The sequence below is a fragment of the Panthera pardus genome, unplaced genomic scaffold (genome assembly GCF_024362965.1).
Source record: "Panthera pardus isolate Hobbes unplaced genomic scaffold, ASM2436296v1 HiC_scaffold_22, whole genome shotgun sequence".
Classification (NCBI taxonomy): Eukaryota; Metazoa; Chordata; class Mammalia; order Carnivora; family Felidae; genus Panthera; species Panthera pardus.
In genome coordinates this window covers 81,088,519-81,104,831 of record NW_026526788.1, presented here as the reverse complement: position 1 = coordinate 81,104,831, position 16,313 = coordinate 81,088,519, and the positions used below count along the sequence as shown (strand labels likewise).

The window sequence follows — 16,313 nt, the reverse complement described above, 5'->3', positions numbered from 1 at the left end:
CCTTTCCTGACATGGAATCCTTGGAGGTATTTATATCTTCCCCAAATGATGTTTCCAGACCTTGTAATGGAAACGAGTGTCTGACTGGGGTTGGAGGGAGGGACAGGACTGACAGGGAGAGGCAGGGAGCGGAGGTGTCGTGTATCACGCAAGCCTGGCTCCTTCCTGGCCCCAACCCCACGGAGCAGCAAAGCAGGGATTCCTTACAGCCGGTGTCCCGAGAGTTCCTGTGCCAGTTGTCTAGAAACTGGAAAGCATCTCGAGGAAGGGGATTCTGCAGGCAGACCTCTAACTGGATCCCTCACTTTTGTCCCGGTCCTTCATCATATATATGGAGCGCTTCAAACTGGCACTTCAATTGTGTTTATTTCCTTTACAACTCAGCGCGAAATCAATCCGTTTCTGGCTTTAGTCCAGTGACCACAGAGTGAGGGTTAAAGATTTGCTGCTTCCAGGACCTGATGGCGTCCATATTCGTGATCGTTGTATTAAATGAGTCCTAAGCAGGTTCCTTTTCTACGCCTTTTCGTAAAGAAGGGGAAAATGTGGTACGTATTCAGATTATGGCCAGAAAACAGCAAGTCCAAACAAGAATGGACCGTTCTGCGAATGCCGATGGCAGCCTCACATTGTGGAGGTCATGTGTGTCTTCTGCTTGCCAGCATTAGGCATCGAAGTATGGAAGCTGTGACGGGGGGCTCTAAAGCGTAGGATCGTGGGGCGCCTGGGTGGCTCAGTCGGTTGAGCATCTGACTCTGGCTCAGGTCATCATCTCACGGTTGGTGGGTTCAAGCCCCGCTTCGGGCTCTGTGCTGACAGCTCGGAGCCTGGAGCCCGCTTCGGATTCTGTGTCTCCTCTCTCTCCGCCTCCCCCACTTGTGCTCCGTCTCTCTCAGTCTCTCAAACATAAATAAATGTTATAAAAAAATTATTTTTCAACGTAGGATTGTTGAGATCGGCCTGTGTATGGACTGGCCAGGGGCTGAGGCCAGATTACTCACTCACTCACTGGCATCCCCCCACCACCCCCTGAACTGCCTAGAAGTGTTAGTATCATTAGAGATGTTTTGAGTGTTGCTGCCTTTGGCTTTCAGTGTCTTTTTTCCCACAGCACTTTGACCACGTTCATTCGCTAGAAGACCCTGCTGGGGGCTCTGTCACCCAGCTGCCGCATATAGAGCTCGTGCACTGTTCGTCCGTTTGGGCTTCTCAGAACAGGTGATCGCACCCTCAGCTCAGCGCTGGCGTCGGATCTGGTTGTTCGGGGCATCTGCCCATGGTCCGCCCAAATGCGAATCCAAGCGATGTCTCTGTCCTTACCACGGCAGGGCCGTTATTCCCTGAGATCTGTCCCGCCTGCCCTGGGCTTCTTGCCGCGATCAGACAAGAGCGAATGGGTCAACGACACAGGAGAAGTCTGCACACCCGTCTCATGAGCCCCCTAGAGCGGTTTCCTAGTGGGGGGATTTCTAGGCCGCAGGTTGAGTTCACATGTGCTTCTGTTGGGCATTGCTAAAGTTCCCATTTTTCAAGTCTTTGTGTTGGAAGTCTTTTCCCTTTAATAGAGGAGTTGAACCCTTCTGCATTTATTGATATGACCGATGTTTGATGGGATCTCCGTCATAATTTCCTAATCTTGTAATTTGCATTTTGTTATATTTGCTGTATTTCTTTCTCAGATACACTCTTGGCTCTTTTGTTTATAATGTTTGGGGAGTATTTAAGAAGGTTTATATCTTTGTCCTGGTGGTTACGTCTGTACTTGTGCCTTTTAAAATGTCCTTAGTCCCTGGTCTGAGAATAGTTGAAGGTGGGTAGGAAAGGCCGGGAAACCAGGAGGCTGACTGTGGGAGTCTTTTAAGACTGTGCTTTCACATTCTTGTTCTTTTTTCTTTTTTTTTTTTTTTAATGTTTTATTTATTTTTGAGATGGAGAGAGACAGAGTGTGAGCAGGGGAGGGGCAGAGAGAGAGGGAGACACAGAATCTGAAACAGGCTCCAGGCTCTGAGCCGTCAGAACAGAGCCTGACACGGGGTTGGAACTCACAAACCGCGAGATCATGACCTGAGCCGAAGTCGGAAGCCCGACTGACGGAGCCACCCAGGCACCCCTCTCACATTCTTGTTCTTATGGGCACGTGGCAGGACCACGTGCCCCTCCACTTGGACGTTATGCTTTGGCTAAAAATCTGAGTGATTCGAGGGCTTGTGAGTAGAATTCCTGATGGGCCAGGGCAGACTGCCCACCCTCCTTTCTCCCAGCCTCGGTGGCCATGAAGCAGATGTCAAGGTGAGGTGTCCCCCAGCCTTCCAGAGGACAGCGATGGGCTGAGCCCGCGGGGCTGGCCCTCAGCTTGTGACTGTGCTGCACCCACCTGAGAATCGATTCAAATGCAGATGCTGATTCAGTAGGTTTAGAGGCAGGGTGGGAGGTTCTGTGTCAGCAGTGATGGAGTTCCTTGACCACATTTTCAGCAGCAAGGTGCTGAGCCATACGAATTTTTGTGTTTTTTTGTTTCACTTCCGTGTAACCTAATCTGGTTGCTCTCAAAGTGTGGTTCGTGGGGGAGCCGCCTGAGTATGACCTGCGAACTCAGAAATGCACATTTCTGCGCTTGGTGGGTTGGAAACCCTGGAGCCGGGCCCCAGATTCTGGGTTTTAGCAAGACTTCCATGTGGCTCATGTGCATGCCACCAGCCACTCCAGACCCATACTTGAGAGATGGGGGTGGTATCATTTGGAACTCATGTGTAGCTTTGAGGAATTAGATGTCCATAAAGCTGTGGCTTAAAGTGTAAGGGTTTATTTTTGTGGTAAAGGAAGTCCAGAGGTGGGCAGTCTGGGGCAGGTCTGGCAGGCTGACCATGTCATCGGGAGCCCAGGGCTCTGGTTCTCTGCTCTACCTTCTTTCAGCTCTGACCCTCATTATTACGCTCACAGGATAGTTGCCAGGGCTCCAGGCATCACATCCACATCCCCAGTAAATGCCAGCTGAGCATCCCCTCTTGAGACCTTACAGGAGTTCTCACAAAGGAGTTCGGCTTGTATCTCACTGGCCAGAGCAGTAGCCTATGACACCAAAATCGTGGTGTTCGCTGGGCTCACTGCCATGTTGAACAAAATGAGGGTTCTCTAAGAAGAAAGACCCAAATGGAGATTGGGTAGGAAGCCAGCCATGTCTGCCACAGAGATGGTGGGGACTTGAGGTCTCGGTAACGAAGAATAAAAGGCGTGGAGGGAGCAGTGCTCCGTGAGCTGGGAGAGTTAGTGGATGCAGTCAGAGAGCAGGGCGCTCTGGGTGCAGATACGTTCCAGGTTTGGAATGTGGTTGTAACAGGGGTGGCTGCAGTGGACGTGATGTCACTGGTTATGGAAGAGGAGGGTGACGGTCGTTGGTTACAGAAGTGATGGGCTATGATGGACGTGATGTCACTGGTTATGGAAGAGGAGGGTGACGGTCGTTGGTTACAGAAGTGATGGGCTATGATGGACGTGATGTCACTGGTTATGGAAGAGGACGGTGACGGTCATTGGTTATAGGAGGGGGGCTGACACGGATGGTCCTTGGCATGAGGGCAGGAATTTGGTTGTTTTCCCTGCCGCATCCCAAGTGCCCTGTAACAGTGCCTGGCATGTAGCAGGTGCTCACTGAAGGGTTGTTGAAGAGAAAGAGGTCGGGCGTTTTCCTGGAGAGCAGGAAAGACTGTAAACAAACCTTGCTTTCTCCTCTCTGGAGTACTCGAGACCCAGATGAAGGTGATGCGGTGGGACTCTGACCTAGAAGCCCCCAGCCCCGCCACGCACGCGCACACGTGTGCCCACCCACGCAAGCGCACACACGCCCAGCAGGCATTTTCTCTGCAGGAGCCTTGGCTGAGATTCTCCTCTGCGGTTCCCTTTGGCACCTGGCAGATCAGCCAGATTTTTTTTTTTCTAATCAATTTTTTAACACGCAGCATTACCTGCTTGGTAATTGTCAGAGCCCCTGAGAAAAGCGAGAGGAGGAAGTGAGATGAAAGGCTGCCAGAATTAACAAGCGAAACAGAAAGAGTGGGCATCGACAGCCCTACGCACCCCCAGACAATACTGTGTGAATGAACCTGTACTTTTATGTAGCAGGGGGTGATCCTGTCTGGTTATAAGTGAGATCCATAATAGAAACGAAAGAAATAAAGGGAAAAGTGTATTTCTCCCCTAGAAATGTGCCACACTTCCCAGAGAAAATCACTGTGAACATTTTTGAGTGACAGCTTGTCAGTGACTTTCATTTTTTATATGCTTTCCTATATTTCAAATTGGATCATTTGTTGCTTTTGTAAATTGGCAAAAGCCTTGTTTAAAGGAAATGTGCCTTGGTGAGAAAATTATCTTCCCAGACGGTTGCTTTGGGGAAATTTAACATCAAGTTTTAAGAAAAAGCTTAAAATGTGCTTGACCTGTGTTTCAGGAACCAGAGTCATGCTTTGGGATAAAGGAGTAAGGACAATCCAATAACCTGGGGCTGTCTTTCCTGAGCGTAGGGTAGAAAGGTGTGGTCGAATCATCACCCGGGACTTGTGTCTCTTGGTCATCACTTGCGATGTGTTACCTGTGTGTTACAGATAACAGACACGTTACGTGTGTGCAGGCACGTGTGTGTGCACATGTCTGTTTTCTTTCTGCCTTCCAGATACTTTTTGTAGGTACTGACAGACTTTTGGTCATCAGCCTTAAGACCTCTAGGATTATGACAGAATTGGAAAAACAGTTCTATTTATCCGCTGTCCTTTCTAGCTAGTCTCTGGGAGAGGGGGGCTATCAGTCATTTCTCTCTGCAGCGATTATCTGAGCCTTCACTGTAGGTGAGAGTTGCCTGCCCAGTTCCCCACGTGGTATTTTGAAACTTGACCTTAGGACAATCGTAATGAATATACTGTGTTTTCCCCTTGTTCTCTGAATACAGAGGTCTTCAGAGATGCCTGCACGGGCATATTTTGTTCTGACATCATATGGACATCGTAAGGTAACAGCACCTCTCCCCTCCCCCTCTGTGTGCGGATGTTCCAAAAAGGGAAGGCTCTTGTCATAGTTGGGAGCTGTTGCCTCCGGCTTAGGAGTCAGTTGCATTTCTCCGTTGCGGCCCTCTGCCCCGTTCTGTCTACTTCTTTGGGGAGAGACAGGGTTCTGATGTTTGATGCGTACAGCAGAGGGGACTGTTGACTGTCTAGGAAGGGCTGGCCTTGGCAGGAAGTCTCATTTCCGGCAAAGGAAAGGGCTCGTTCCTCATCGTGTGTTTCCTCTGGCCCAGCTGTCTCAGGACACCCTTCACCCTTGCCCTCTGAGTCTTAGGTTGCTGTCTGTTCTCCTGGGCTCTCCTTTTCCTTCCCTTTTCTCTTCCCCAAGGCAGCAGCGCTGGCTGGGCTCCTGCGGTGTGGACTGTCTCCACCCCCACCCTCGCTGGGGGAGCTGTTTATCGCATTTGCTGCCCTCCCCCTCCCCCTCCTGACTTCCTTCCTGGGCTGCAAGGGCTCCCCACAGAAACTTACCAGAAATTCGCGGAAACAATTATTCGCTGATTTTGAAACCCGAGTCTGGATTGGGTGGGATGCGGGGTACCACGTAGAGACCCATGGCCACTTGAACCTGCAGCCAAAAGGTGAGGCCTTGACCCGTAAAAACGAGAAAATATCCACCAGCCTTGCTCATTGCAGAACGTTCTTTATTTTCTCCCTTGGTAGTGTCTCTGTGGGCCAGCAAGTGACTTGACTTTCATTCATTTCCCCTTCTGCGCATTGTATTTGGACGTAGGGGGAGGTTTCCTCTCTCCCGTGAAAGGAACAAAGCACTCGCTGGAGAAGTTGTGTGCCATTGGGTGCCTGTGGGACTGCCTCCCTCTCTCTGTAACAGTCTCTGTGTCCCAAAATTAGCATGCGTCAATGCAGAGGATGCCTTGTCGGTCCCCTCAGCAGCAGCCCCCTGGGTCCCTGTGCCAACACTGGGGACAGCAGTGTCCTACCTTGAAGTGAGGAGAGTCTGAGATGGACCCCACGGTGCCACTCAGGGTGGCTTTCCAGTTGATTGACGCACAGACCTGTTGAGCTCACTTCTTTGATTTCGAGTGAGATGTGGCCTCACGGGTTTGCCGGAGGAGAGCCCCCAAGTGAGGCAGGAAGGTGAGCTCGGTTCACTGTACCTAAAATGCAGACATAAGGGCTCTGAAAAGGTGGTGATGGGGGAGGGCAGCCCAGGCTACAGTGCAAATGACATTGTCCTTGACGAGACCCTCAGGCCCGCCCGGCCATTGAGTTTAGAGACTCATATTTATGTCAGTGACCCAGAAACATCCACACGAGCTTCAGTTACTCCATTTCTAGGACCGAGTCATTTGTAATATGGTCCAACTTTTGAGGGGAGAAATATCACCACCAGGAACGTCGCAACAGGGGAGGAAAGGCATGCCTCGGATTCAGGGAAGCCGGCTTTGTCCGGAAATGTCTCCTTGGTTAATTGGCGGGGTCAGTCTGTTTGAAGAAGGCAGAAATGGGTGCAGAGGTAACCCTTCAAGAGGACCTTGCTGGGATCTGGGTTCCACCTGCCACCCCAAAACACCTCAGACAAAATCTAAACTAATTTGGAGATGAAGGACTCTAAATCGTATTGTGTGTGTGACTTACCAGCCTTGGGCTCTGCAGTGTCCCTGGACAGCTATCTTCCCTGGTTCATGTGTGTGTTTTCGTGTCTTTTCACTCTTCCTTTGCAATTCACTGATAGAATCTGGCTGCTATACTGGTTCTTCTCCTCAGCAACCACTGTCCACTTTCTAGCTTCTGTCATGAGCCCAGTTGTCACAGGATTATATGCAACAGGGGGCCAGTGGCTCAATGGGACCTCATCTAAGAGCATAAAAGAGTATGTACTGCCTAAATATTTGGAAAGAAACAGTGGAGTGTCTTGTTCTATCAAATTGCTTCATTGTGATATTTTCTGCACAGTGGAGGTAAAGTGCCTTGGGGAAGGGACACCTTTTCTTCATTTTGTACTAAGGACGGGCTAGTGTACCTGCAGGGGCGGGTGGCACCCTTACCGTGGCCCAGACTCACGTCTCTCGGTTGGCCGTGACGCTGTGTGTGTCCGTGAGGCTCCCCCGCTCCCCTGCCTGCTCTGTGCTTGGGTCAGCTCAGAGCCCACATCCGAGAGGCATCCTGCTGTAACTCCCCCTGAGGCCCACAGTGACACAGGGGGCGGGCAGAAACAAAGTCCAGAGCAGCTCACTCCCCTGGCCCTCTCCCTGCCGGCCAGCCCTGCCTACTGCCCAGGCTGCGGTCAGCCCCTTGTCTTCCGTACTCATTTGTGGCTTAGCTCTGTCTCCCCCAGAATCCTGCCCCATTAGCTCTCGGGGAAGCTGTGGCCAAGCCAGCCTGCTGATCTCTCTGTTCCTGGAAGCTTTTGAGTAACAGGTGCTATGACAACCTGAAAACAGCCGGCCTTGAGCTTGCTATTGGTATTGGAGATGTATTGTTTATGGATACTGACACGGGTGGACAAATCCTAGGCAAGACTTGGTGACTGCTGGGCGGGATCTTTGGTTACTTTCCGTTCACCTCCTAGAGCATGGCACGGTTCCGGATAGCTGAGTTTGTGGGATACTTGAGCTATAGAAGATCAACCCACAGGCTAATGCATTTTAGGGAAGGGAACAGAGGGAACGTTACTATTTCAAGGGAACCTGCAATACCCCAGCTCTTCCAAATTCAGGCTCAGGAAGGAGGCTTTGAGTTTGGGTCCAAGAAATAGAAATGCCTGTCAGAGGCTGCTGCTTTCTTCATGCTTCTCTTAAGACTCTTCAGCCAGGCAGAGTCTGCAGTGCGTGGGTCATCACTGGGATGATAGAGTTTAAAATTTGGGGCGTGAATCGAGAGCTCTCAGTCCAACCCACATTCAGGGCATAAGACAGAAAAAAGACGGCGTGTGCTTCCTTGCTCTGTGAAGGCCCACCGGAGGACAATTTCATGGCTGCTGATTGATTGTACTTTTCAGAATCCACAAAAAGAGATCTGATCAATAAGTTGTCAGGAGGGTCCTTCTTTGGCTGCGTAGTTTTCTCTTCTCCAGTAAACCAACTACATTCTATTTTCTGGGAGTCGCATTAACTCTTCCAGGTCACAAGTGGACCACCTGACTTGCACAGAATGGTTCACATAAGAATTTACATTAGCGGCGACTGGGGGGCTCAGTCTGTTAAGTGTCTGACTTTGGCTCAGGTCACGATCTCAAGCCTCGTGGGTTCGAGCCCCGCATCAGACTCTGTGCTGACAGCTCGGAGCCTGGCGCCTGCTTCGGATTCTGTGTCTCCCTCTCTCTCTGCCCCGCCCCCATTCACACTCCGTCTCTCAAACACAAATAAAAAGAATTTACATTAAGCCAAACAGACAGGTAACTGATAGGTGGGTAGGTAGGTCATTCCCCTGTAAAGAGCCAGACGCCAGAATGAAAGGAGCAGATTAGGAAGCACACTGCTGAGCGTTGATTTAGTTCTTGGTTCTTTAAGAGAGCTTCTCATGAGAGGAAGCAATGTGGAAAGGAGTAACTATTTTGAGACTCTTTGCTTATGACATTTCATACTTAAACAGAATGGGCAACATTCAGAAAGATACTTTCTGCACAAATTACAAAAAGCCCAACCTTTGCCAGAGGAGGCCATATGTCTTCTCCAAACGACAGGACCGACGATAACTGCCATTTTCTTAATACGTCCAATGTGCTGGGACCCAGGAGGGTGCTTCACTTCCTTCCGTTTGTTTGTGAGAACACGGAAAACCGGCCTCATCCCCTATTGATTCGCTTGCCTCAGATGCCAGAGCCAGGGAGCACATGCAGGGGACCCTCTGTGCCCTGTGTTCTTCCCGCCGCCCTACACCGCATCACCACGCTCAACCTCTTCTCGTTGCCAGGGACACCAGGACTCGGGGACCGAGGGGCTGGAACGAATTACAGACAACTGAGCTATTTTAAGAGAGGTCCCCGTTCTAATCAGTTCCAGGTAGTCATGGCCTTATTTCCTTTTTGTGTATGACATTGGAGAAAATATTGCTAGAACCTTCTAAGAGTCCTTATTACTCCAGTGGTTTCTAGGACTTTTTTTTTTTTCTCCCTGGTACACAAGGAGGTTTGGACACATGTTACTGGCAGCAGGGACCCCCTCGCCCAGGTGGGGCCCTGCCCCTTGGGGGGCATTCACATAGCAAGGAGCTGGTGCCTGACGGAAGAGTCATTGCCTTATGTGAGATGAATACCTTTGAAAAATGTATAGGGTATTCCAAAAGCAAAGACGTAAACTAAAAACCGAGAGTACAAACCAGGCAAACGGTGGAAAGAAAGTCTCTCCCCCCACTCGCTGTTCCTGGTCCTGCACTGCCTTCTCCCAAGGTTTCCCGCACCTTCTGGGTCCTTCCAGGGATGTCCTGAGTATGTACGCTCTTACGAGCGGCAGCCTGATGCCCCGTCCTGCGTTCTGCTTCGTTCACTTGATTGTGTATCTCTGAGACCATTCCACATCTAGACAAGAGCCTTTACCCTGTTCTCTTCCCTTGCTACGAAGGCTGGATGCACGGGGATTCAGCGGTCCCCTGTTGAGGGGCATGAGGTGATTTCCAGACTTTTGGAGTTACGGTGTGGCAGCAAGCACCATGTGGTACACATTTTCCATCCGCTGCCTTATTAGAAGTATCCCCGTGACCTCATCAATTACCTCCTACCTGTGTCCCTGCCGTAGTACACAACCTACATAAGTGTTTCTGTAGTCATAATGGGAGCTGCCATTTGTTAAGTGCTGGCTGTAATCAGGCTTGGCACTAAACACCTTACATGGATCATGATTTCTTTGTATTACCTCAATTTTAATGAATTTTAATGAATTTTATTTAATTGTAATTAATTTCAATTTTAATTAATATATTATATAAAAATTATGTAAATTGTATAAATGTGTGGTTCATAATATACATAGATGAACTTACTATGAAAACAGATGAAATCATAGTTAGTGTTATACCTTATGATAGCATTACCTCGATTTTATAGATGGGGCCACATACCTTATCCGGAGGACAGGTAGGATTTGGACCCAGGTGCTCTGGCCCCACAGTCAGGGGACTGACACCCACTCTTGTGCCTGTTGTGGAGAAAGACATTTGAGTTTTGAAGGGCACTAGCGAGCAGTCTCTTTAGACCAAATGCGTGAGGCTGGTGTATATGCTTGAGCTCTTCAGTGAGTTGGGGGGAAGTTCTACCCGGAATGGTGGTCACGCGCTAGGTGCCCACAAAAGCACACGCACGTTTGGCCACCGGCGGCTCCGGGGCTCCCGAGGCAGTGCTGCAGCCTATGTCCCTGTCTCTAGAAGAGGAAGGTGTGCAGAAGCCAATACATTTGATGTGCACTTGTCAGATGTGGGTTTTTAAATTTTTTTTTAAGTTTATTCATTTATTTTAAGAGAGAGAGAGAGAGCACGTGCGCATGCAAGTGGGGGAGGGGCAGAGAGAGAGGGAGAGAGAATCCCGAGCAGGCTCCGGGCTGTTAGCGTAGAGCCCGATGCGGGGCTCGATCCCACAAACCGTGAGATCATGACCTCAGATCAAGAGTCAGAAGCTCAACCGACTGAGCTACCCAGGTGCCCCTTGTCAGATGTTTTGAACACAGCTCTCATTTTATTTTTAGTAGAAACAAAAGTATTTTCTGGAAGCAGCAAGAAGCAACAAGGAGAAGCACGTGCAACCTTGTCTGCTCCCCCGGTGGCACAGAAGCTGGTTAAAGATTTCCTTCCCGAGGGGTGTAGCTCTCTAAGCAACACCTGTCAATCTAGCAACTTCTCTGAGCCCTCAGAGAGTCGACAGCAAAGCGTCCTGAAATCCAGAATCCTTTTTCCTGGGTTTTTTTGCCCCTTGCAAGATGTACGCACCTCTCCACAGGAAGACAATGGTGTTCAGGTAGAAAGAGAGTTCCCCAAAGGTAAGGAGCAAGGGAGGCAGGGTTGAGACGATGCCTCCTTGATATGCATACGGAAAATGGTATGACGTCTTCCTGAGCCTTGGCTCATGCGAGCTCACCGTACAAAGCTGTCCCTTCTCCACTATGTGAGTTGAGAACAAGCAGAACCAGCAGGTTTCTGTGGTGGGTGCGTTCTCCCTCCTAAGCGTGGAGAAGACAGCCCCGTGTGGGTCAGGCATTCCAGCCCTACTGTGCGTGAGTGAGGTCAGTAAGGAGGAGAGCCACTCCCGGGTGTGGGGCTGCCTCCCAGGCTTAGCTAAGGAAGGGTTGAGATGCTGATGTGGCTGCTCTGAGGTCCCCCAGGCTGCCTGTGGTCCCCCGTGACTGACTAACAAGGATGATGTCTGAGGGGTGCGGGCCCCCCATGTGCCCGGCACCCAACAAGCACGAGGCCAGGCAACTCCCAATGTGAGCCTCGCGAAGATGAGGGAACCTAGAATCCCAACCAGGCCATCCCTTCTCTAAAGGCCAAGCGGCTGACCCCTACGCATGCGGCCGTGAGCACTGAAATATAAAAGAGTATAAGGATAGAATAGAATAGAAAAGAGATCTGTGGTGCCCGGTTTTCAGTGGGAAAATTTAGATTTCCTATCACTAGAGATTTTCCAGAACAGCTATGGAGGAGGACGGAAGGAAACCCACTGGGTTATATCGCTTTGGGATATGAAGGTTAAAATGGGTTTTGTAATTGGTAGAAAATAATATCACTTGGGAGCCAAGTTAATCCCTAGCTCTTCATTAATACATTAAAGAAGCATCTATTAAAGCACCTACTGTGTGCCAGTCACTGTGCTCGGCGCTCCCTGCCCTCCCAGCACCGTCAGTCCAGTGCTGGAGACCTATGTGTGGCAGAACTTCCAGGGAGCTGCAGGTGGGCACAGGTGCCCCCGGGAGGGCCTGGACAGAGCCCTCTTCCTCAAGGAAGATGATTCTGAGCAGGGGCGTGAAAGCTGATTAGAGGCTTACAGATCAGACTTAAGGGAAAAGAGCATTGCAGACTGACGGCAAGTCACATACAAGCCAAGGATTGCCGGAAAGAGCATGGTCGATTTGGGGTCCAGGGGCCCGGAGTACAGGGGAGGGGGGAGGGGCCGAGTGTGAGTCCCAAGTTGGAAAGTCCTCAAAGCCCACCCAGGGAGTGTGATCTGAGGGCGGGGCCAAGCCCTTGAAGGGGCAGAGATCTAATTAGATTTGCTCTGAAGGAGACCCTCTCCTGGACAGTGGGTGGGGGGCAGAAGGGAGAGGGCCAGGCTGGGGCCGCTGAGGCCCTACCGGGGAGGAGCAGAGACTGTCCCTGGGGAGGAGAAGGTTTTCAAGATACAGTGGACAGAACGCTCTGGTGAGCTCTCTGGAAGAAAGATGGGCCTGCCCAGCCCACCCCCGGGTTGCTGGCTCCGGTGGGTGGGGTGCAGGTGGGGACGGGTGTGAGGCCCTGTGGCTTCCCTGTGGACGGGGTGAGCCAGAAGGAAGTTCACAGCCAGAAATGGGAACGGCGTGCTGGAAGGCATAATTACCTCCCACGGGGTGGGGTGGGTATCCAGGCTGGTCGGCGAGGCCTAAAGCAGGAAGGGGGCTGCAACAAGGAAATCCTCCAGAAAGAGCAAGAGAGAGAACGACTTGAGGGCCGCTAAGTAGTGTGTTGTTGGTCGAGAATCAAAGGCAATCGTTGCAAGTGGAACGCCCGCCAGGAGCCAGCTACCGAAGTCTGATCTGCCCGCAGGACGTGCGGGTTTTAGGAAACGGGTGGATTTCGAGTAGAGGGAGGACAGCGGGTCCAGGCCAGAGAGGATCCAGGGGTGAACGGTGGACGCCACAGGGGCTTCCGATGAGAGATTCCAGGGCCCATGGAGATGCCTCCTGTGGCCACGGGGGAGCCTCCCCATGGCTGCCTCTCCCCTCCCAACAGAACCAGCTCCTCCTGGGCACCTGGGCTGCCCCCGGGGAGAGATCCAGGGTGAAGACGACCCGGTCTAGCCCTTGAGGAAGTCAGAGGCTCGTGGGGTTAAAACATGCTGTCATGACCCCACCCCGCCACCCGTGCTGCCCCCCGTGTGTGAAGTATGTTCTTGCTGCGGGAACACAAGAGTTGGGGGGATGGAACCTGCCTTGGGAAGAGGAGGCCTTCGTAAAGGCTTGGGGCTCAGCCTGGAGGTCGGAGGTCACTGGGTGCAGAATCAAAGGGGCTCTGTGGCCGTAGGAGGGGGTGCGGGTGAGGAGCGAGTAAGACGCTGCAGAGCTTCAGAATTGGGGAGGTCTGGGGGGGGGTGCTGTGTATGGGGACAGTGTGGCGGGGGTGGGGGAGCTCACACAGGAAGCGCGGCCTAGCACGGGACTGAAGGGGCGTTGTGTCCCTGGCGGCGGCCTTGGTCGGTGAGCGCTCGGTGAACATACGTTAATCCCTCCTTCCCCACGCCAGAGGCCACCCTGTGAATCAAGGCCTCCCCTGACCTCTTCCACAGGGGGGATGTCGAAAGGGCCGGAGGAGGTGGCCAGATCCAGCACTGAGAGAGAGATAATTCCAATTATAAATGGGAAGCCAGTGGTAGTCCCTGGCAAATGAAGGGGGAGGGATAAATAATTGAATACCGCTTTTCCGTCTTAAATCATTAGTGTAGCAAACAGAAGATAAATTAATACGCTGCCCCCAAACGACTGAGCTATGATAATTGTACACACTTAATGTGAAGCACAGAGTGGAAAAGTTTCTTTTTCTTAGGAACAAAGGCGTTTTGAACCCTGGAAGCCAGGGGACTACCTCCATGGGGTAATTAACCGGTTGTGAAGTCTGGCTGCCTAGAGACCTTCCTCCCTGTGACCAGGGCGGCTGGGGGCATCTAGGGAGGCACGATCTCGTCAGCTTCACGAGGCCCATTAGTGACCTACTGGTGTCTCTCTTCTCGAAATTGTCTTCTGTGTCTAATGGTACCGAGAAGCCAGGCAAAAATCCTGCTGCCCCTCTAAATGGAATTCTCACTCTTCTCTCCCAGGAGATTACAAGTGCTGCGACTTGGTTGTAAAAATAAAGGAGTGCAGGAAGAGGGAGGAGCCTGAGCCAGCGCCCCCCGAGCCAACGCCCCCCGAGCCAGCGCCCCCCGAGCAACCAGAGACCCCTGACCTGTCAGAAGACTGTTCTGAGTATCAGCAAACACCTGCAGGTTCCTTGACCTTGCAGGTAAGGCCTTCTGTGCACCCCGGCTTGATCCCCACCAAGGGCAGACCTTTCCCTAGGGAGTGCGTGGGGGGCCCAATCTTACTTCCGCTTCTGACCCTGGAGCCTTGACCCCACCCCTTCATAATGGCTCTATGACTCTGGCCAGGTCCCCTAACCTCTCTGGGCCTCCGTTTCACGGTGTGCGTAATGGAGAAATGATACCTATTCCCCTGGGCTAGAGTGAGGATTGCATAATATCCACAGTGACAATGGTCACATCAATGACTGCGTTTATTGAGCAGTTCTGAGTGACGCTGAGCGGGCATCTTCCCAGCACCCCTAATGAAGCAGGGGTCCCTACAATCCCGTCTGCATGTGAGGACATTCGGCTTTGGAAAGATTGAAGAGGTTGCTCTAAATCACACGGCCACAGGCTCAAGGATATGAAAGCTTTCCTTTGGTGTCTCTTTCTGGTTGTGGTCGTCGAAGTAATATGTACGCTTGTTTTAAAGTTCAGAATTAGAGATATGAACATGAGAAGGGCACACAAATAACAGAAAGCCTCTGTTAACGGCACGTCACATAGTGAGGCACACCTTCTAGGCAGGCACTTGATACGTTATAAACCTCCCTGCAGATGTGGACATGGTGCCATCGGCTGGTCCCTGCACCCCTGGGGCCCTCGGTAGGTCCATGGCGGGAGACTCTGGATGCCCCCAAAGCAGCCACGCTGGGCCCTTAAGCTGTCCCCAGAGGCTATCTCTGCAGGCCCCGGTGCGTCATAGAGAACGACCAGCCGAGAAGATTCCTTCCCGGGCACAGCTGCCAGGGCCACATCCATGACAAAGATGGAACCTGAGCTGCCCTCCCCCAGGAACCTGGGCAGAGGAGGAGTCGGGCAGAGGAACGGGTCAGACACAGCAGCACGTCCCGAGCGCCTTTGCTGAGAACCTACTATGTGCAGAGCTCAGGGTAGCGGCTGCGAGGGATACGGTGGGGGTAAGACACGGCCCCCGCCCTCCAGGAGCTCACGGCCCAGCATGGCCAGCAGTGTGTGCAAATCACTTGTACGAGGCGGTCTGTGAAGTGCCACGATGCTCAGGGTGAACGGGGAGCCCCAGCGGCTGGAACTCTGACTGACGGGCGTGGCTGGCGTGTTACTCCAGGCCCAGGAACCACCTGAACCGAGGTGATCAAGGAGTAGCAAGTTAAGAGCATGAAAGGCAGCGTGGGAAAAACGTAGGGGTCTCTCAGCTGAGGGTCACTGTGGGATCCGCCGGTGAGCCTCAGGTTTTCTATCTGTCAAATGGGAATATGTTCCCTGCCTTTCAGAAGCAATGTGGGGATTCCCCGACACAGTGAAGCCACATCAACCATCAGAATGCAGCGGCGGTGGTCACTCTTTTCCAGCAGACCTGGGGAGGTGGCTTAGTGCACGCGTGGAGCTGGGAGGACAGTGAGGGATGTGGCCGAGCTGGAAACGTGGGCACGCTGACCCCGTCTCTGGAGCTTGCGGGGCCGTTTTGCATAGGCAAAGATACCTTGCCAACATTTTCTTCCTGGAAGGAGACGCTGTTCCCGTTAGCCAAGATTACTGTTTCTGCTCAACAGGCACATATTTCACGCTGGGTGGATGATCTAGGTCTGTGCCTGAGGTTTCCAACCCCCAGCAGAAGCAAGTGACTCATAATGCCTTCATTCCTTCCCCACCCATGGAATATGGAGTTTAGGGCCCTCAGGTTTGGGTCTGTGGGAAAGCGAATGAGTTGACAGGGAGAAGGAATGCCTTTGCACTCACAACCTCACTGCCGGGTGGCGGTCATGCTTGACGCTGGCCAGGACTGACCACCAGGCCCTATACCATCAACACGTCTGTGACGGTCTTTACACGAGGCCCCGGAAAAAAGTTGTGGTGTGCTTGCACGCTGGGGCTATCGGTCTTTGAGCATTGTACTTTTTTTTTTAAAGGAAGTTTATTTATTACCTTTATTTTTGATCAAGAGAGTGAGAGCAGGGAAGGGGCAGAGAGAGAGAGGGAGAGAGAGAAAGACTCCCAAGGGGGCTCTGCACTGTCAGCACAGAGCCTGATGCGGGGCTTGGGCTTATGAACCGTGAGATCATGACCCGAGCCGAAGTCAG

General features: G+C 51.9%; 1 protein-coding gene across 11 annotated transcripts in view; it reads left to right on the top strand.

The window, feature by feature from the left end:
• CUNH10orf90 (chromosome unknown C10orf90 homolog) overlaps nucleotides 1-16,313 on the top strand; it is a 217,122-nt gene that overhangs the window by 182,758 nt on the left and 18,051 nt on the right. For 10 of the 11 annotated variants that reach the window (XM_053910031.1, XM_053910032.1, XM_053910040.1 and 7 more), the window contains 2 exons: nucleotides 10,694-10,984; nucleotides 14,011-14,195. In XM_053910031.1, coding sequence (XP_053766006.1) covers nucleotides 10,694-10,984; nucleotides 14,011-14,195 — 476 coding nt within the window. The remainder of the gene's footprint in view (nucleotides 1-10,693; nucleotides 10,985-14,010; nucleotides 14,196-16,313) is intronic. The other variant, XM_019424621.2, reaches the window with a different exon arrangement.